This window comes from Stenella coeruleoalba (assembly GCF_951394435.1).
Source record: "Stenella coeruleoalba genome assembly, chromosome: 12".
NCBI classification, from domain to species: domain Eukaryota; kingdom Metazoa; phylum Chordata; class Mammalia; order Artiodactyla; family Delphinidae; genus Stenella; species Stenella coeruleoalba.
Genome location: NC_137158.1, coordinates 8,628,582 through 8,650,546, shown reverse-complemented (window position 1 = coordinate 8,650,546; position 21,965 = coordinate 8,628,582). Strand labels below are relative to the sequence as shown.

Sequence of the window (21,965 nt, the reverse complement as noted above, 5' to 3'; positions counted from 1 at the left end):
CATGGAGGGGAGTCAGTGGGGACCCAGAGAGGTAGGTAAGAGGTGGGAGACGTGCCCACAAGTGTGGAGTATCAGGAGTGAGCGGGCAGATGGACGGGGCAGCAGACACCAGACTGGATTTGTGGGACACATGAGATTTCCCAGAGAGTCCCAGGAAGGGCTGTTACTGGCCTGGATGGAATACTAAGGGCAAGCATGATTCCTGAAGTAGGAGAACTTCAGAGTACATGAGTGACAGCACTGATTCTAAAGCTGCCTGAAAAATGACTGTCATTGCCAAAGATGCTTCATTTTTTAAAAAATTAATTAAATTATTTTTGGCTGCCATTGGGTCTTCATTGCTGCACACGGGCTTTCTCTAGTTGTGGCGAGCAGGGGCTACTCTTCGTTGCGGTGTGCGGGCTTCTCATTGCTGTGGCCTCTCTTATTGTGGGGCATGGGCTCTAGGCATGCAGGCTCAGTAGTTGTGGCACGTGGGCTTCAGTAGTTGTGGCTCACGGGCTCTAGAGCGCAGGCTCAGTAGTTGTGGCGCATGGGCTTAGTTGCTCCACAGCATGTGGGATCTTCCTGGACCAGGGCTCGAACCCGTGTCCCTTCCATTGGCAGGTGGATTCTTAACCACTGTGCCACCGGGGAAGCCCAAAGATGCTTTTATTATTCATTTGAGCTATTATGTTTAGTTATAGCATGGCAGCTTAGTGATTTTTTTTTTTTTTTCTTTTTTGCCACATGCGGGCCTCTCACTTTTGTGGCCTTTCCCGTTGCGGAGCACAGGCTCCGGACGCGCAGGCTCAGCGGCCATGGCTCACGGGCCCACCCACTCCGCGGCATGTGGGATCTTCCCGGACCGGGGCACGAACCCGTGTCCCCTGCATCGGCAGGCGGACTCTCAACCACTGCGCCACCAGGGAAGCCCAGCTTAGTGATTTTTAAACCCTGGGTTCTGGAATCTGCCTTCCTAGGAGTGATTCATGGTTTCAATACTTCCTAGCTGTGTGAACTTACAGAAGTTACTTAACCTCTCTGTGCCTCAGTTTCCTCATCTGAAGGATGGGGGTGATTTTTTAAAAAATGAACTAAGTGAGGTAATACATGTAAAAAACTTAGTACCTTGACTAGAGTGCATGCTCAAATATCTGATCTATTGCTCCCTATGGCAGGGGCAACCAAGGTGCATGGAATTGGGGCTGATTAAGAAATATATTTTTAATTCTATCTTTTGGATATTCTTCCTCTGCTCTCAAAGCTAAAATACTTACAGATTCTCCTTTTTCACCTTTAGGGCCAATAGAGCCTGGAAATCCTGGTGGTCCAATTTCACCCTTTCAAGAAAAAGCAGAAGAAAGTTTTTGCAGGAGGCCAGGTGAGTCCTCTTGTGACTGTCAGGGTCAGAGCATTGCCTGTGCCCTTTCTAACCACGGAAGTTATCTCTTATCCTCCAAGAGGCAATGTGAAGTTCTGAATCCAGTTAGGCTATTTGCATAATAATGTTTGTCAGTGCTCCACGATGCCTTTAGGTCTTTTAGAAATCCATAATATTCATTAGGATCTTTAAAATTAATGTGAAACAAAAGTCAATTATTTTTCAAGGAAAGAACATTTAGAGGGAAAAAATTATAATTTCGCTCTGCTGTATTTTGTTTTTGCAAAAAAAATTTTTTTTGTTGTTTTAAAGACATGAGATAATTTAACTGACACAATAATCCAGACCCATTTTATTTCAGACACTTCTTTCTTTTTTCAGGTTGGGGGAGGTGGAGGGGTGAGGAGTCACAGGAAGAAAAACACATCTCTCCACTGTTTCCAGCACTTATATCACCACTTAAATGTTCGGCTGTGAACAAAGAAGGCATTCTTGTTGATGTGAGGACAGTAGCAACTTAGAAATGCCTAAGAGGTTCTGGTCAAAAATCTTGAGAAGGGATTTGTATGTGACATATAAAGGGAATTTCGAGAAAATAAAATTTTAGAAATAATACTTGTGGCAAGGAAGTGTATCGTTAATTAGACTTCAGGGATGTCCCAGCATTGTGCTTCCATTTAAATGTTAACCAGCATTCCCGAATACCAGACAGTTGTTAAATTAAATGCAGCCACTAGAAGTTATGTAATGTTGGTTATTTTCCAATCTCAGGAGCATTTTTGCAAAACAATATTCACCATTGCACTTCCAAGTATATGCCTTTTTTGCCCATCTTGTTTTTTTTTTATTTTGAAAAAAATACAAAACACATAAAGTTGAATATGTCAAACCTCCATGGACCACACACCCAAGATGGAAGAAAGAAAAAAAATTTATAACCGAAGAAGTTTCAAATTCTCTCTCTCTTCCTGTCCCAGAGAGAGCCACTGTCATGAATTTAGTACTTATGTTTTCAGTCTATATTTTTGCACTTTTACTGCATATGTGGAACCATAAATAATATGTTATTTTGGATATTTAAAACAAATTCTATAGAAGCCATTGTTTGATCTTGTATATAATATTTTGTGACTTTTTTCCCTACTTAATGTGGTTTTTAATATCCATCCTCTATTAATAGATATATTTAGACCTAGCTCATTCATTGAACCCTCAGATAGCATTCTACTGTGTTAATGTATCGGGGTTCGTCAAAGCCCTACTGATGGGTATTTGGTTGCCTCTAGCTTTTCTCTATTATAAACAAGGCTGCAATGAACATCTTTATACCTGCCCCCTGTGTGGATATGTTTATGTGTTTATTTTTTTATTTTTAATTTTTTTTGCAGTACGCGGGCCTCTCACTGTTGTGGCCTCTCCCGTTGCGGAGCACAGGCTCCGGACGCGCAGGCTCAGTGGCCATGGTTCACGGGCCCAGCCGCTCCGCGGCATGTGGGATCTTCCCGGACCGGAGCATGAACCCGCGTCCCCTGCCTCAGCAGGCAGACTCTCAACCACTGCACCACCAGGGAAACCCTATGTGTTTATTTTGAATCCTCAAACAACAATCTACCCAAAGTATTTCAAGTACTAGTTAATTACAGCCCTAAAACATTGTTTTATTTCTATATTTCTATCCTAATCAGTATCTTGTGATTTTAGACTAGAGGAAGAGGGAGCCTGTCATATATAATGGACAGACAAATCCATGTTTTTATTAAGGTGGTGTCTAGATTTGTGGAATATATTTTGTAAATGTAATCTTGATTTTATTAATACAAGTATTTTCCTTTATAGTGTACCACCCAAACATGTAATGTACCATCAGTTTTGCACTTACCATATTGTAGGAGAAGCCTTTTTTTTCTACAGATATTGAATTCTATCCATAGTACAAAGAGGAAGAAATTGGTGGAGACATTTAAGGGGCTGATTGCTGTTGGTTTGAAAGGATAAATAAACAATTGGCCTTACACAAGTGTTAGGCTGTACAGAGTGACCTTCCTATTGCCCATTTGATGGGTGCCAAAAGCCCCAGTGCATAGGTGCGATAGAAAAACTTATGCCCAGTAAGTTGCATAAAGTAAATGTAGAAATCAAGGAAAGGGTCTAGAAATTACTATAAAAGTCACATCTGCTCAATACCAAAGGTAAGGGGAGGGGCATATACTTGGAGGAAGAGTACCTATGTTCACAGCTGCTAAGTATTTGAAGCAATATATACAGGTCTCCATTGAAATGCAGAGGAAGGACCCAACAGAGGCTTTGGTCCATCTCTGATTGGTACGAAGGGGTGTCTGGGCTTGGAGGAAATCTAAGAGTTCTGTTCCCGTATATAAAACTCTACAAACAAAAGCATTTCACACCTGAAGCACAGACACGTATGCTGTTTTTCATAGTGAGAATGGGTGTTCAGTGAGTTATCAGTGGCTATGAGCTGAAAGACAAGTGATGAGTTTACTTAGCTTCAGGAAAGGCTGTCATTTAATTTGACACCTTGGATGCTATTTGAAAGGTCTGGTGGTGTTGAGCCTCCATCTTTCCCCTCTGACAACTGCCCTAAAAGACACCGCTAATTCCTCAGGAGTCCTTAGATATTCTGTCACCTATTCCACCGTCTCTATAAAGGAGCAGTTCTCCCCGACTGACCTGCAAACACAGCATCATCCCCTCACCAGATCCCATCAGTCTCAGGTCGTCATTTCAGTCCTAGTAGACTGGTTACTTGGATATCATGGTCTCCATCGCCATTTACCATTAAAAGCCGGTAGTGTTACTTGGTGTTTCTTCCTGTATCCCAGTGTTCTTGATACAGGACTTGGCTGCTAACCTAGGACTGATTTGTGTGTTCATCCTACTGCTGTTTTGCATCTGTTCTGGTGCTTCACTGGAAGGCTGGGTTCCAAATGGTAGGCTGGTTTTGTGATTCTACTCTGCCAGCCGGTGCGTCGAGGAGTGATGTGTGATACAGCAATAAGTCACTTATGGGTTGAAATTGTACTTCTCGTTCAATCTTTTATTCTACAAGATAAATTGAGCCTCAACATTGTGGTGGGAGAAGCAAAGATGATCAAGACCGGGTGTTAAGGATGGTAACAACTAACTACTAATATCAAACAGAGATAAACGATACCTTATGAGAATGAAGAAAGTTTGGAGTGGATGGATAGGAAGGCGTGAAGCATTAGTGAGGGCTTCATGTGTGCCAGGTGTTGTGCTTCGGGCAAGTTCATCTCATCTCATTTGATTTCAATCCTGCCATCAATTCTCTGTGTAGATGTGACTGTGTCCATTTCACAAATGAGGAAACTGGCGCTCAGAGAAATACAGTGTCTTTCCCAAGGAGACAGAGTGGTTAATGGCACAATCAACTTTTGATGCCAAAGCCCAGGATCTTTTTAGCACTCAGTGGTTCTCCACCCTGGCTGCCAGGGAGAATCACCTGAAGCTCTTTTAAATAATAGCAATATGGACCACCCCCCACTCTGCCGCCACCCCAGATCCACCATATACATGGGCTCTGCCCCACATCAGAGTATCTGGAGATGGAACCTGAGTACTGGTACCTTCTAAAAGCCCTCAGGGGGTTCCAACGTGCAGTTGGAGCTCTGAAGCACCAGAGTCCACCACAGGTTCAAGCAAAGATCTGAAAGAGCAGCTTGAAGGAGCTTTAAATTCTCACTACAGTGACCCAGGAGCAGCATTATAATTTTAAGAACAAAAGTATAGATTCAGGGCTTCCCTGGTGGCGCAGTGGTTGAGAGTCCGCCTGCTGATGCAGGGGACACAGGTTCGTGCCCCGGTCTGGGAAGATCCCACATGCCGTGGAGTGGCTGGGCCCGTGAGCCATGGCCGCTGAGCCTGCGCGTCCGGAGCATGTGCTCCGCAACGGGAGAGGCCACAACAGTGAGAGGCCTGCGTACCGCAAAAAAAAAAAAAAAAAAAAAAGTATAGATTCAGCCCAGGTACTAAGTGAGTGTGTATAGGTAGAGGTGATTCTACTCTTCTAGCAAATGCGGTGCTTATGTTTTTGAGTTTATCATATGCATTATTTACAGGCAGAGTCTTTCTCCTTTTAATTAGAATTCTTACAAATCATTTCATGTGGGCGTTTATATCAGGTTCTCTGTAGACTCTTCTGGGTTATTTCTTTGGGCAGGAAGAGGCAACAGTCATGCCACTGGCTTTTTCTAATTCCACTTAAGATTCTGAAGCAATTAGAAAAGATTTTGAGCCATAGAAAGGGTCCTTAGAGTTTGAAATACACCTGTTTGACAGAATCAAATTTCTCATCATTGAGGTCTTAAGAATTCCTAAGTAACATATGTTTCCTAATGAACATAGCAAAACCAGGGCCAGCTGTTTTGTTTCAAGAAGTGAATCATCATTTAAATACTTTAAAAGTGCCACAACTCTCTTTGCTCAGCTGTCCTAAGTGACAAGCTTTGTGGCTTTCTTTTTTTTCCTCCTTAGTCTGCATGTGTCCAGCAGTAATTGCTTAAAATATAATGTGTTCCTTATGGTGGTGTAGGAATTCCGCAAGCTATTTGGTTACAGGAAATAATGCTAATGTACTAGCAGTACAATCCAAGACACATAAATGACCTTATTGCTGGATAATCAATTTCTGGGATGCCTTTTTAAGAATGTCAAGGTTTTAGTTGTTTACTTATTTGCAGGAAATTTCATTTTCAATGGTCAGTCTATAAGAAGCCCCTACTTTCTGTTGAGACTATCTTGTAGCAGTTTTTTCTGGTTACGGAGGTATGATCTTGTGAATAGATTGGCTGCACTGATTTATAAGGCACAGAAGTCATATTTTCTTGGATTCATGTCGAAACACCCTGCCCTCAATCATGAGAATTTTTACTGGGTGAATGAATGAAGAGAGAACCCCCAGGCCATGTTCCCGCAGAGTAGTTCCAACCCACTTGCCTCTGTCTGTGGATTTAACGTGCATTTTTTCCCCCTTTTTTAAATTGAAGTATAGTTGATTTACAACGTTGTGTTAGTTTCAGGTGTACAGCAAAGTGATTCCATTTTACATACATATATATCTATTTTTTCTGATTCTTTTCCCTTATAGGTTATTACAAAACATTGAGTATCGTTCCTGCATTTTGTTTTTCTTGACAATGGCATGTTCCCACTGAATCCAAGGTCATCCCAACTGCAGGATCGAACAGGAGTGAAACATCTTTTTGACCAGGCAAGGGCATCTGTCATCTTCACAGCTAATATAATTAAACCCGTGAATGATGATGAGAAGGCAGTGCGAATTCGTCAGTATTTTAACTGTAAAGCTATTTTGAAATAATTATTTGGTTAAACCGAGACTGTACATGATAAAACCCCACCCCAAAATGCTCCCATGATAGTTTATGTTTGGACGCTTAAGAAAACACAAAAATAGCGAGCCTCGGGCATCGTGTCAAAGGGCCTTTCAGATGGTTTTTGCCGTCTACATGGATCCATGAAACATCTAATTAAAAACCGAAACCTGTGTCCTAATTTCATTTACCTGTGACAGCTATTTCCCCTCGATGTGGATGTGTTCCCTTCCTGTAGTCAGCTACTCAGGGCCTTCTCTTGGAGGCCAGGGAGGCTCGTGCCCACTGCAGGCTGACTTGGAGCCCGCAGGGCAGCGGGACTGCCCTGATGTGTGAATGGGTGTGAGTTGGTGTAAGATGTTTTTACTCAAATTTACTTCACAAATTTGATTACCTTCTCTCCTTTTGGGCCACCAGCTCCATGCTCACCAAGGTTTCCCTAGGTAAACATAAAACAGATAAAAAGACAAAAATCCATTTATTTTTAATACATTCAGTCCCTAATTAAGCATAGAAATAGTGAGATAACAGCACAGTAACAGCTTTTTATAGATATCATTTTAATCCCGTTTGCCTCTCTCACGTTCTGTCAAATATTCCTGAAAAGCTCTAATTATTGAGACCCTAGCTATCCTTGCTGTGACATCCCCCCAGGAGGTGACGCTGGAGAAATACACGTCTCCAGGGGTGAATTAGCAATACTTCAAATTAACGCCCGGCAGCCTCACTCGGTGTCCATCCACTCCACGGATAGGACTGTCTAAGGCTAGCAGTGATATCCTTGCTGCTCAGTGTAATGGACATTCCTTTCACTGCCCTCTTGGCTGCACTTGGCACGTCGTGACTTGCATCCCACACATTCTCCTGTTTCTCTGACCTCTCCTCCCACACCATCTCCTAACTGCTCAAGGTTGGACCTCCTCAGGACTGGGTCCAGCTCTCTTGTTGTGACTCGACATTTGGTCCCAGATACTCTTATCTACCCCGCAGTTTAGGCATCACCTACACCAAGAAAGACAAATTTGTAAACCCAGCACATGTCTCCCTTCTGGGTTTTGACACCTACATCTAATTTTCTACTTGACCTATCACTCGTAAATTCTAGAAGAGATTTATATTTGACAAGTTCAAAACTGAATTAAAAAATACAACAAATACAGGCGATATAAGTGAGAAAGATGAGAATATCACATTGTTAACATTTGTTAGTCCAGAAGGGGGAGAATGATAATTAACTTCTTCCTAATATATCTCTGCGGTTTGACTTGTTAAAATGAGTGGTAATTTCATTGTATAATTGAAAAAAATCAAGGAAAGAAAGTCTGAATTCATCCTCTCCCATCTGTAGAGCTCTTTCTTCTTCCATCTGGGTGTCATCATTAACTCTGCCCTCCTCTGTTCCTTGAGGACAATGTCATCCGGTCTGGTTGCCTCTGTCCCCAAATCTCTTCTCTCCATTCTACTCGCCTTCACTGGGAAGGCCACCATCACATCTCGCCAGGATCATTGCAATGGCTCCCTCATTGGCCCTATAATCCACTCTTCCCCCCTCCCCACCATACATTCTCTATAGAAGGTCAGAGAGTGATCTTCAAACGACATTCTGACCTCCTTCCTTCAAAACCTTAGCAGAGTTGTATTAAGGTCTTCTCTCAGCTCTTCAAATGGACCGAGATCCTTCCTGTCCCTCCCTGTAGTTCCCCACCCTGTCCTCACTTCTTTGTCTGGTTAGCAACCTCTCAACCCTCAGGGCTCAACTATTGAGATAAAATGCTTCCTGTGGGTCTCCAGACACGTTCCCCTCATAGGTTCCCATTGGACATGGTGCTTCTCCTTCATAATGCTAACATTGAAAATGTTGTGTTTGTTTAAAAATATTTGCACCTCTTGCATTGGCATGTAAGGTCCATGACGGCCTGGAACTGAATGGCCGCCCCACGCCTAGTGCCCTACCTAACGTATAGGACGCACTCAACAAGTATTTGTTGAATAAATATGCCAATGATTCTGACTTACATGATTTTTTCCCATTAACGTTTTTTTTAAAATTAAAAATACATATGTTGGTAGAGAAAATTCAAAGTACAGAAATGCTTAAACAACAAAAATACGCAGAGGCACTGGTTCAGATCACTGTTGCTACAGTTTAACATTTTAAATGTGCCTCCGTGTTACTCATTCTACTCCAATTAAAAATAGTTTATAACTGCTGTTATTACTGGTCTTGTGATATTCTCTCATTTTTCCTACTTAACTTTGATCCGAGATGTCTAAATTGAAAATAAAAATTGTCGTCTCAAAATCCCGAGCTATAAATTATTACAGGGACATATCTGAAAATGAGGTATAACACTCCAAGGCTGCTCATTGCAAGAATGAGCAGTTAGAAAATGGTAGGTTGTTTGAATGCAATCTGCACAGAAACACAGAAACTCTAGGAATTTCCTGAAAATACTACCACCTGGGCCTGGAGCCAATGACTAGGCACAGCCCATCAGAGTCTCTGCCTAGCTCTGCTTATGCCGTGACGTGTGGGGAAGGCGGAACATGCTTTGGTCTAAGACACAAGTTGTCCAGAGGTGGTCTTTGGATTGGGAGGCCCCATGCTCTTGGCTTGCAGAGCAGAAGAGCACCCAAAGTACATTTGCTGAGAGCATCTCACAGTGTAGCACCTTGGTTTAGATTCCCCTCCTCCTCTGAACCCCGGCAACCTAAAGGGCATCAGAGATGCTTCAGGGATGAAGAAATGCCTCTGCAGCACCAAGTCATATTATTCTATCCATAGGCTGTATTGTTCTAAAATCTTGATTTTTCTGGAGGCTTTCCTATCCAGAGAAACAACATGGTATTTACTGCCTAGCAGAGTGCCATGTGTTTGCTTCACTCCATAGCTAGGTCAGGAAACTCATCTAATCAAGGACCCACAGTGGCCTCTGTAGGTGTTCTCCACTCTTGGGCTAACAGTACTCAAGGCAGAGGCAAACTGGAACTTCAGCTGCATTTATTGGTTGGCATGTGAGATTCTCCTCTCCGCTTTCTCCAAGTTAATTGTACCGGATAATTACTTGGCTCTACAGAAATAATGAGACATCGTCCTTGTGTTTCTGGAGCCCACGGTTCTGCCTCAGATGTTATTCTAATTTTACGAGGTCATTTTGTGCCTTGCTGCCATGTTATCTGAATGGTTCTCATAAACCTTTTGAGTAGCTATAATAGCTGTACCCTCTTGAGTGTGTTTGTTGAAGAGTTTCTATGGTGCAGCGGAGAAGGTTGTTGTGTGTGCTACTCAGCCTGCACGTTTCAGGAATTCTGGGGAGACCAAGGTGGCAGAGTAGGAGGAGGCTGAGCTCACCTCCCCCCACAAACACACTGGTAACACACCCACATGTGGAGCAACTCTCACTGAAAACAAACTGGAGACTGACACAGAGACTCTTATACAATCAAGACCGTAAGAAGGATCCACACAAAATCTGGTAGGAAGGGAAGAGAAGCGATCAGGTTGGGACTTGCACCCATAGCGGGGGACACAGAAGAGAAGGGGGATTACATGGCCTCAGAGATCCTCCCTGGGAAGCAAGTGGTTTGAACCACATTTTGGGTGCTCCAGCCCTGGGGTCTGACGTCAGGAGGATGAGTCCCCTTAGCTGGTTTGCAGACCAGTGGCCCTGACAGCGGGGCTGTAAGAAACCTCGAGTCTGCTTGTGAAGCGTGTGCGCACACTCGCTTACTCCCAAAACAAGGCGGAGGGAGCAGATGAAAACTACCCAGGACCCTGGCTGGTTACCTGTGGCCATGCCTGCAGGTTCCCCAGCCCAAGTTGAGCACCTGGACCGGCCCGCTGGCTCTGTGGTGCAGCTCCACACTACAGCAAGGACTGCCATGGCCAAGGGGGGTGCGCAGTTGTGAGGCGATGGAGCTGCCTTAGACCTGGCACAGCATCTGAGTGGGGGGACAGTGGCCATTGCTGTCACCCCTGGAGGCAGCAGAGTGGGGGCCTCCCAGAACTCTAACGGTGCCAGGAACACCACAGCCTGCACCTTGACCCACACTGAGCAACCACTCCAGGCCCTCTTGCTCCAACACTGCTCCCCTCTGGGGCAAGGGTGGTGGTGGTTGGAGAGGGGAAAGCACACTCTTGGAGGGAACAGAGCCATCTCAGACCTGACGCTCGCGGCTTCTGCTCCAGCAACCAGGAAACTGCCCCCACTCCCCAGTGGGGTGGTGATGGTCACTAAGCAGAGGAGAAGCCCTGAATCACACCTGGCTCCAGCTCTAGCACCTCCATCTCCAGCCCCACTTCCTACCAAGGTAAGAGCGGCCAGCACACCCTGGAGGAAGACGTGCCTCAGGCTCAGGTCGGATCCAGCTCTCCCTGCAAAGCCACTGGGCACATGCAGACTGTAGAGGGAAGCTCCCACAAAAGGACACCCCTTCAAGACCATATAGGTAACTGGTTCACCTAACAGAGAAAGTTAGCAAAATGAGAAGACAGAGGAATTTGGTTCAAATGAGACAAAAGAAAACCCCTGAAAAGATAAGTAATTAAATAGAAATAAGTAATTTATCAGATAAAGAGTTCAAAGCATTAGTAATAAGAATAATAACTGAATTAGAGAAAACAATAGATGAACACAGTGAGAATTTTAACAAGGAACTAGAAAATATAAAAAAGAATGAGTCAGAACTGAAGAATACAATAAATGAGTAATGAAGACACACACTAGAAAGAATGAACAGCAGACTAGGTGATACAGAAGGACATATAAGTAATCTGGAAGATAGACTATGAAAATCATCCAATCAGAGCAGCAAAAAGAAAAATAAATTCTAAAAAGTGAGAACAGTTTAAGGGACCTCTGAGACAACGTTAAGCATACCAACATTCATATTATAGAGCACACAGAAGGAGAAGAGAGAGAGAAAGTAGTAAAAAAATGTATTTGATGAAATTATGGCTGAAAAATTCCCAAACCTGAAGAAGGAAAAAATATCCAGATACAGGAAGCATAGAGGGTCCCAAACAGGATGAACTCAAATAGACACACACCAAGACATATCATAATTAAAGTGGCAAAAGTTAAAGAGAGAATTCTAAAGGTAGCAAGAGAAAAACAAAGAATCATATACAAGGCAACCCCCATAAGGCTATCAACTGATTTTACTGCAGAAACTTTGCAGGCCAAAAGGGAAAGTGCTGAAAGTGAAAAACCTATAATCTAGAATAATCTACCCAGCAAGGTTATCATTTAGAACTGAAGGAGAGATAAAGAAATTCTCAGACAAGAAAAAACTAAAAAACTTCATCAATACTAAACTTACCCTAAAAGAAATGTTAAAGGGTCATCTCTAGGTGGAAAAGAAAAGGCTACAGTAAGAAGGAAGAATCTACAGGAAAGGAAAAATCCCACCATTAAAGGTAAATATATAGTAATGGCTGTGAATCAACAACTTAAATAAGCTAGTACAAAGATTAAAAGAAAAGAATTGTAAAATCAACTACAATAAACAGTGAAGGGATCAACATGAAGATGGAAAATATGACCTTAAAAACACAAAATGTGGGGGGAGAATAAAAAATGTAGATCTTTTAGAATGTGATTGAACTTAAACGACTATCCGTTTAAAACAAGTAGAAATAGTTATAGGTCATTACATATATGTAACAACAAATCAAAAACCTAAAATAGATACACAAAAAACTAGAGAGAAAGGAACACAAGCATACCACTAAAGAAAATCATCAAACCACAAGGGAAGAAACTACAGTAACAAAAGAACAGAAAAGAATTACAAAAACAACCAGAAAACAAGTAACAAAACAGCAGTAAGTACATACCTGTTAGTTCACTTTAAATGTCAATGGACTAAATGTTCCAGTAAGAAGAAATAGGGTGGCTGATTGGATAAACAAAACAAGACCCATCTATATGATGCTTACAAGAGACTCACTTCAAACTGAAAGTGAGGGGATGGAAAAAGATATTTCATGCAAATAGAAGTGACAAGAAAGTGGGGGTAGCAGTACTCATACTAGACAAAATAGACTTTAAAACAAAGACAAAAGAAGGGCATTATATAATGATGAATGGATCAATGCAAGAAGAGGATACTATACTCGTTAACATATATGCACCCAATACAGAAGCACCTAAATATATAAAGCAAATATTAACAGATAGGAAGGGAGAAATTGACAGTACAGTAAGTCCCGTACATATGAACGAGTTCTGTTCCAAGAGCATATTGGTAAATCCAGTTTGTTCGTAAGTCCAACAAAGTTAGCTTAGGTACCCAACTAGCACAATCGGCTATATACTGCTGCTTTTACACTTGCTTCCAGACATGCTGGGCTTGAAATAAAGATACTGTACTATTGTACCCTATGCAATACTGAACAGTGAAGTACACAAAAGCTCAACCACTCGTAGAGGATGCATGCACATGACAACATATGCCAGACAAGTGAACTAACTTACCTGATCAGACATGCGAAGGCACGTTTGCATCTTTGAAAGTGCACAACTTGAAGGTTCGTATATAGGGGACTTGCTGTACAATAATAGCAGGGGACTTTAACACCCCACTTACTTCAATGGATAGATCATCCAGAAAGGAAATCAATAAGGAAACAGTAGTCTTAAATGACACACTAGACTAGTTGGACTTAATAGATATCTATAAGACATTCCATCCAAAAAGAGCAAAAGAAACATTCTTTTCAAGTGCACATGGAATGTTCTTTGGGATAGATCACATGCTAGGCTACAAAACAAGTCTGAATAAATTTAACAGGTTAGAAAATATATCAAGCATTTATTCCAACCACAATGGTATGAGACCATTACAATCAATCAATTACAGGAAGAAAAATGGGAAAAACACACACACGTGGAGACTAAACAACATGCTACTAAAAAATCAATGGATCAATGCTGAAATCACAGAGGAAATCAGAAAATTCCTTGAGACAAAAAAATAAATAAAATAAAAACACAACCTTCCAAAATCTATAGGATGTAGTAAAAGCAGTCCTAAGAGGGAAGTTCATAGTGATACAGGCCTACCTCAAGAAACAAACAAACAAACAACTTTCAAATAAAAAACCTAACTTCTCATCTAAAGGAATAATAAAAAGAAAAACAGCAGAAGGGAGGAAATAATAAATATCATAGAGGAAATAAATAAAATAGAGACAAAAAGAAAAGATCAATGAAACCAAGAGCTGGTTGTTTTAAAAGATAAACAAAGTTGGTAAGCCTTTAGTGAGGCTCATCAAGAAAAAAAGACAGAGGACCCAGATAAAATAAGAAATGAAAGAGGAGAAACAAAAACTGATACCACAGAGATTCAAAACATTTTAAGATAATACTACAGTTATAGGCCAACAAATTGGACAGCCTAGAAGAGACGGACAAATTTCTAGTAAAATACAATCTTCCAAGGCTGAATAAGGAAGAAATAGACTAGCTGAACAGATCAATCACTAGTAGCAAAATTGAATTTGTAATTTTAAAAAAAAGCTCCAAGCAAACAAAAGTCCAGGACCAGACAGATTCACAGAGGAATTCTACCAAACATATTAAGAAGAGCTAATACCTATCTTTCTCAAACTATTCCAAAAATTTGAAGAGGAGGGGATGCTCCCAAATTCATTCTACAAGGCCACCATTACTCTGATGCCAAAACCGGATGAAGAAACTACAAAAAAAGAAAATATCTCTGATGGACATAGATGCAAAAATCCTCAACAAAATATTAGTAAACTGAATTCAATAATATATAAAAGAGATCACACACTATGATCAAGTGGGATTTATTCCAGGGATGTAAGGATGGTTCAATACCCATAAATCAACCAATGTGATACACCACATTAACAAAGGGAAGGATAAAAATCACAGGGTAATCTGAACAGACACAGAAAAAGCATTTGTCAAAATTCAACATCCATTCATGATAAAAATTCTCATCAAAGTTGGTGTAGAGGAAACCTATCTTGACATAATAAATGACATTTATGACAAACCTATAGCTAACATCTTATTCAGCAGTGAAAACCTGAAAGCCTTTCCTCTAAAATCAGGAAGAAAACCTGTTTGCCCGTTTTTGCACTTCTATTTAATATAGTATTGGAAGTCCTAGCCACAGTAATCAGACATGAAAAAAGAAATAAGAGGCACCCAAATGGGAAGGAAAGAAGTAAAACTGTCACTTTTGGCAGATGACTTGATACTATATATAGAAAACCTCAAAGTCTCCATCAAAAAACTATTAGAACCAATAAACAAATTCAGTAAAGTTGCAGGATGTGAGATAAGCATACAAAAATCTGTTGCTTTTCTATACACTAATAATGAACTATCTGAAAGAGAAAGCAAGAAAACAATCCCATTTAAAATCAAATCAAAAAGAATAAAATACCTAGGTATAAACTGAACTGAGAAGGTGAAGTATCCATGCTCTGAAAACTCTCAAACAATATTCAGGAAATGAAGATGATACAAAGAAATGGAAAGATATCCCATCTTCATGGACTGGAAGAATTAATATTGTTAAAATGGCCATGCGACCCAAAGCAATCTACAGAGTTAATGCAACCTCTATCAAAATATCGATTACAGTTTTTCACAGAACTAGAACAGATCATCCTAAAATTTATATGGAACCATAAAAGACTCTGAATAGCCAAAGTCATTTTGAGAAAGAAGAACAAAGCTGGAGGTACTATAAGCCAAGGAGCCACCAGGAGCTGGGAGTGAGGCCTGAACACACCTCTCCCGGAAGCTCCAGAGACAGCGTGGCCCTGTCAACACCTCCGGAGCTGTGAGATCACACATTTCTGGGGGTTAAGCCAGTCACTTTGCTTCATTACAGTAGCCCTAGTAAGTTAAATAGAACATGTGGCCTAAGAGGGCTGTGCTCACTTGGAAATAAGGCCCAAGGCTGGCACCAAGTCCAGCTTCTCAAGTGCTCGCGGGAACACATTTCACCAGCTCCGAGTGTGGTGGGCCACAGAGGGGAGGGGCCGGGCCCAGGTGAGTTTCAGATTTCTCTGTAATACTGCTAAAATCCAAAAATCCGTATGTCTGTGCCTAAATCCATGATGTTTTCCAAAGCTAGTGGATCCTGGGGCACTGGGAGGGGAAGACAGGAAGTTAGGACTTAAATTTTATTTCTAAATCTTCCAGGCCCAGAAGGGTTGCCTCCAGTGTTTCCAAGGAGGCCTTCACTTTCTGTGCTATCTTTGGGTTTAACTTACCGCTTGGAAAGACCTTGAGTGTTTGATTCTGGAGAAATGTTTTCTGTCCTTTCTAGTCTGTGCATATGAAAATGAAGTTGCGGTTTGATACTTGAAAGGAAAAACAGATTATTTTGCTAGCAAATTGGTTTTCTTGGATCAACAATTTGGAGAAGTGAACACTGGAACTGGTTGCAGGGAGACACAGCCTCAATCTCCAACAGATGAGACTGATTCTCAGCAAATTGCACCGAGGGTGGTGATGTTAAGATAACCAACTACACGTTTTCCACATGCATCTTTAAAAACCAATATGGAATGTAAAACCTGCAAGTACCTGGCCTCCACAGAGAATGCTTTTTTTTTTTTCCTTTCCCATCTAGATTGGTGTAAGGAGCTCTGGATCTGACGGCTTTAGCAGTTGACAGAACCTATCAAATTTTTCTTAAAATCCCCAGAGCTGGAGACAATGCAGAGCAGTTTGCTGGATGGTGAGAAGATTTTCCTTGAGGGGAAGAATATGCTCGGCATTGTTGCTCCTTTGCAACCAGTCTTGCAGAATAGGAGCAGCTGTTCTGCAAATTATTTTTGTGATGGAGAGGGGAATCTACCTTTCATTCTTTGCATCCTCAAGTGGGCATGCAAAATACACAGAAACATACTTAGATAACTGTCTTGACCTCCCTCCTTAGTCTCTCTTTTCCTCACTTCCTTTTTTTTCTTCCCCAATTCTCTTTTTGATTTGTGCTGTGAGAGGAGAGGGCTTCTTATGCCTGAGCTTCTTCCTCTGATGACAAGGAAAAGTGTAGGGGAAAACGATCAACTCTTGTACAGGGGCCAAAGGCAATTACTTTGCTTTGAGGATTCCTGGGATGAGGGAATGAGCCAGGAGCTCTTTCAGGAGAGGAAGGGGAGGGGAGGTGTATGAGTGGTCTGCCACTCGTTCTCCCAGGGGCAGCTGCTTCCGCAGAATCCAGGCTGCAGGACGGCTGAGCTGCTGCGAGCTGAGGTGCCGAGGCCCAGGACTCAAGTGCAGACATTACATAAATCAATGCCAGTTTAAACGGGAAGATTATTTTAACCTTGGAATGTCACTTTATATGTTTCAATACATGGTCCATTATTTACTCTCCAGGAAAGTTTCACTCAGGGCCCCCTTCTCTCTGTGCTTATTTGCGACGGCCAGACCATCAGGCATGCGATGAACTGCAAATCGAAACAAGCTCAGCCTCCCAAACGGGTGGGGGTCGTGACCTGCTGGGGACACGGCCAAGTGAAGACAGGCATCTCATTCACCATGGCACGCTTGGCCCTTTCTTTTGTGAAGCCGAGGGTGAAGAGGTGGCGGTTACAACCCAGAAAGGTGCTCAGTGTAGGTGCTGAGAAGGTGGGCCCTACCCCTCCATCCATCCTGGTGGGACCTCCATGGAACAGCCCTAACTATTCTCAGAAGGAAACAGAGTCAAGTATTTGGAAAGTTACCTTCCATTAATTCCCAGGCGGGTCTAAAGCCTTCTGATGTTAACTGGCAACGGTGTTTCATTTGGGGAAGAGAAGCTATGGTCTCCCCTCTTTACCCAGCGGTGCTCCAATTCTGAAGTCACCTTCTGAGCACAGGTGGACTAAACACCTGTGAGCCTCAATCCCGTGGTAACAACGGTAGTAACAATAGCTGGAGTTCTTTTAGGTGAGTCAACAGCTAAATTCAGAGAACTGGTTTGCTGTTAGCAAGACTCCACCCACCTTCTCCGGTCCGTCAGCCTCGTTTTGGGGAAATATAACCTTAAAGTAAAAAATTTATGTTCTCAACTTCAGATTCTAAAATATAAATGCACTATATATCTTCATTTAAGGGAAAACTGACTCGCTGGCAAGATAAACTATACACAGAAGTAATGCTGAGAGACTTGCAAAGAGATGAGCATTAAAAGTTTTGCAAAGGATGGCAAATATCTAAGTAGCTGAGTAGCAACTTGGTAAATTTTATACCAAGGGTGGTAGTAACACACAATATTCTTTAAGTTTTTTTTAGCTGACACTGTTAGATCAGAGCCCACTCATTCTCATTATTTTGAAGCATTTATAGTAAATCCTATTTTGTACCAGTAGATGTCATTACAGAAATGCAGTGTATTTTAACTGAGTAATTTTAGATATGCTTCTCTTACGTTTTTTCATGTGGGCCAAGCCTTATGGTTGTGAAAAAGTTGGTACAGAGAGATCTCTACAGAAAATGTTTACTAAAGGATCATACAATATACCTCATACGTTCCTCCTAATACAATATTCCCTGGAAGATCTAAGGAAATGAGAAAAGTTAAGATAGGATCATGCAGGAAGTGGAAGAGACTTTCCACACTTCTGATTTTAAATTTATCAGCCACGAACGATCCATGTCTTCATGTTGAACTTAATCTGATGGAAGAACTGGGGTTTTGAATTAATTAGCTTGTCATTTTCTGTGCACCCGCTGCCTTCAAGGCCTCTGCTGGCACAGAGTGTTTCTTTGGGTTTTTTTAATGTTTTTTTTTTTTTTTTTTTTTTGGTATGTGGGCCTCTCACTGTTGTGGCCTCTCCCGTTGCAGAGCACAGGCTCCGGACGCGCAGGCCCAGCGGCCACGGCTCACGGGCCCAGCCGCTCCGCGGAACGTGGGATCCTCCCAGACCGGGGCACGAACCCGTGTCCCCTGCATCGGCAGGTGGACTCTCAACCACTGCACCACCAGGGAAGCCCTTCTTTGGGTTTTTAAACAGAGGAACAAAAGTAGCCAGAGGAATCTAAGAAAGGGAGACCAAGAACACAGGACAGACATAAAGGGGAGTTTCTCCAAATTTGCAGCTTATCAGTGATAAACCATGATGTAATAAGGGATCCGAGTCAGTGGCCAGAATGCCCCTCACAAAGTGATCAGACCCCAAACATGTGCTGAATGGTGAGCCAACCAATGGTCTCACTTAGGTCTCTGAGTCACACTCGGTTGCCCACACCCATTCTTCTCTGTCTGCTGTGCTTCCTTGTAGAATTGGGGGCAAAACTGTCTTGCCTTTTGGCTGTCAGATCCTTCCATGTCATACTCCATCCAAACCAATGGGTAATTAAAAATCTTGGTGAAGTTAAAGTGGCTCCTTCCTGAGAGGTGGGAGCCTTCAGTCTTGACCCATAGTATGTAAACCTTTGCTTGAGATTTTAGTGTAGCACCTGTTAGTTTGGTAAGAAATCTATCACCCGTTGCAGTACCCAGAGCTCTAAGGTAGCAAATCATCTCTTTCTGCCTTCAGGGAAACCACATATATGATGCTATCAATGGTGAAACCTGTTTTTTATGTTAATTTTTTGTATGAACTTTTGCAAACTTTGAAATAAACTTTTAAAAAGTAAAGATAGGGACTTCCCTGGTGGCACAGTGGTTAAGAATCTGCCTGCCAATGCAGGGGACACGGGTTCGAGCCCTGGTCCGGGAGGATCCCACATGCCACGGGGCACCTAAGCCCGTGCACCACAACTACTGAAGCTGGCATGCCTGGAGCCCGCGAGCCACAACTACTGAAGCCTGCACGGGCCTAGAGCCTGTGCTCCGCCACAAGAGAAGCCACCACAATGAGAAGCCTGCGCACCACAACGAAGAGAAGCCCCCGCTTGCCGCAACTAGAGAAAGCCCGTGCGCAGCAACGAAGACCCAACCCAGCCAAAAATAAATTAATTAATTAAAAAATAAATAACTAAATAAAGATAAAATCCTGGTTTTGTAAAAAGATGCTGATCAAAATACTTTTTTGGAAACATTTTCATTATGGAAAGATGTTAAGTATATGTGATTATGTTTCAAAGTCTGAGCAGTTAGCAATTAAGTTCATTTTATTTTTCAAAAATACCATCACATAAAATCTCTGTATACATGATGTGAGTGAAAGAAGCCATACCTTGTGATAATATCCATCAAGAGGCTGTTGCATTCCTTGTATTCCAGGAGGTCCCTGTATTAGAAACAAATCAAAGACGTACGTAAACATTTACCAAAACAATGTGTATTTAAATAATGTATCTAAGAGCTCTTAAAATCTCACAGGTAAGAAGAAGGAAGTGTCTGTTCAGTCAAGTATTCTAATTAATAGAGAATCACATGGACATTAGCTTATCTGGTTCTTAAACGTATTTCTAGGTTAAAGCCTGCATGAATCCAAAGAAAGGTCCTAACCGGGAACACGTAACATTTTACTAAAAGGTCAGCCATCAGCATATTCCTTATTAAAAGGAATCTTACCCATAAAACTCCTCAAGGCAAGAGGCTGAAGAGCTTCAGTTTATGTTTGACACTTCTTAGAGGGCTTTTATCAGTGAATTACGGAAGTGTATGCCCATGTGTTATTACCTTAAAAAATAAGGGAAACATATTGTTTTGTTATTGCTTTACTTATTTGAATTAGTTGGGTGAACATGGGCTTCCCACGGACTTTCAGGCCAGAAAAAGATATCTGCGGTATAACCTTGGGCTTAAGACCTTTAAATACATGTACTTTTCAGATGATGTGGAAATATTCACGAAGCACTCTGCTGAGCTTTGGGTGGGTAGGAAGGAAGTAAAGACATTTGTCTGTCCCTAAAACTTCCAGGAAGAGAGGAAGAGAAGCGTTCTCTGAGTTTTTCAGGGATTAAATTTTGGGGAAAGGGGTGTAAGAAAACGCAAAGATTAACGTGATTTTAATTTAGGTAGTTCAGCCAAAATAGATTCAGCTGTCTCAGAAAAGAGACTGCATATTTCATCCGCACCTCGAGAGCTCCTAGGAAGAGAGAAAATGTTACAGAAGCGAAGTTCTCAGAAGACAAGACACCGAAAGATCATGATTCAGCCAACCAAAGTCACCATTATACAAAGATGATTATTTTAAAAAGCAAACGAAAGCTTTGGAAAGTGAAGAAACATTTTAAGGAACATCTGCTAGCTGCGCTCACTGATATAGGTAACGCCTTAGGTTATCTTGGAAAGATTAATGTTGGTCAACAGTTATGACGGGTGTTTCTTAGGAACGGCCTGTGAGAGAAGATCTAACATGAAGGCTTTACTTTGTGCCGTTAAATGTTGAGGACAGCAAGATGTAGTGATGGATGATAGAAGGAGGCAGATATAACTCGTGAGAAAATAATAGGCCTTGTGTGGAACGGAGCTGACGGTGGTTGGAAAGACAAACGACGCTGTTACCTTGCTGGAATCAAAACAGAGCTAATGTCAGAAAATAATTCTCAAGGCGCTATTATTTTTCAGGTTCTTTTTCCATCAGCCAGCTTTGTGTGACGTATTCCAGGTCAGGTAGTTGAAGCGAAGAGGAAAGCAATTACTGAGTTGGGAGTTGTTTCACAAAGTTTCCGGCCAAGAAGGTACGAGCTAGGAACTCATTCCTGAAATTCAGGAGACATGAGACTCCATACACATTGATCCTTCTGCAACTATTTTTAACAAGGCAAGGAGAAATCTTAGATGCCGTATGTAGTAGCATCAAAGGTAACTTAGGGGTATCTGCATAGCAGGCATTGGGTGACTGGTGAATGTGTATTGATCATAAGGTCAATTAGATCAAAGACTAGTGATGTGGTAGGTACACTTAGCTTCAGACACATTCGTCTTAGCTAAAAGGGAAAGGCTTAACAAGTGGGGCTCCTGAATACAGCGGATCAATTAATAACGTCTGTCAACTAGAGCAGAAGAACCCACCAGATAATAACGGCACACATTTAGGTGGTGTGTATCGTGCGCCAGGCATTACACCGAGGGTTTCAAATAGACTAGCTCATTTCATCTCTACAATGACGCCATGACGTTATGTACCATCATTATTTCCAATTCAAAGATACAGAAAAATGAGCGTTTGAAATAGTTAACTGGCCCAAGGTCACACCCCTGGTACATGGCAGGGCTAATATTTAATGGAGGCAGCCTGGCCCCAAACTCACTTCTTAGTTGCTCAACTCTTGTAACTTAAAAGCAGATTCTCAGCC

General features: G+C 41.9%; 1 protein-coding gene across 1 annotated transcript in view; it reads right to left on the bottom strand.

Annotated features, from left to right (window-relative positions):
- COL19A1 (collagen type XIX alpha 1 chain) overlaps positions 1-21,965 on the bottom strand; it is a 363,495-nt gene that overhangs the window by 69,479 nt on the left and 272,051 nt on the right. The window contains exons 18-20 of the mRNA XM_079939273.1: positions 19,895-19,948; positions 7,127-7,171; positions 1,260-1,322 (exon numbers count right to left, since the gene is read on the bottom strand). Of these exons, the coding sequence (XP_079795399.1) occupies positions 1,260-1,322; positions 7,127-7,171; positions 19,895-19,948 (162 nt within the window). The remainder of the gene's footprint in view (positions 1-1,259; positions 1,323-7,126; positions 7,172-19,894; positions 19,949-21,965) is intronic.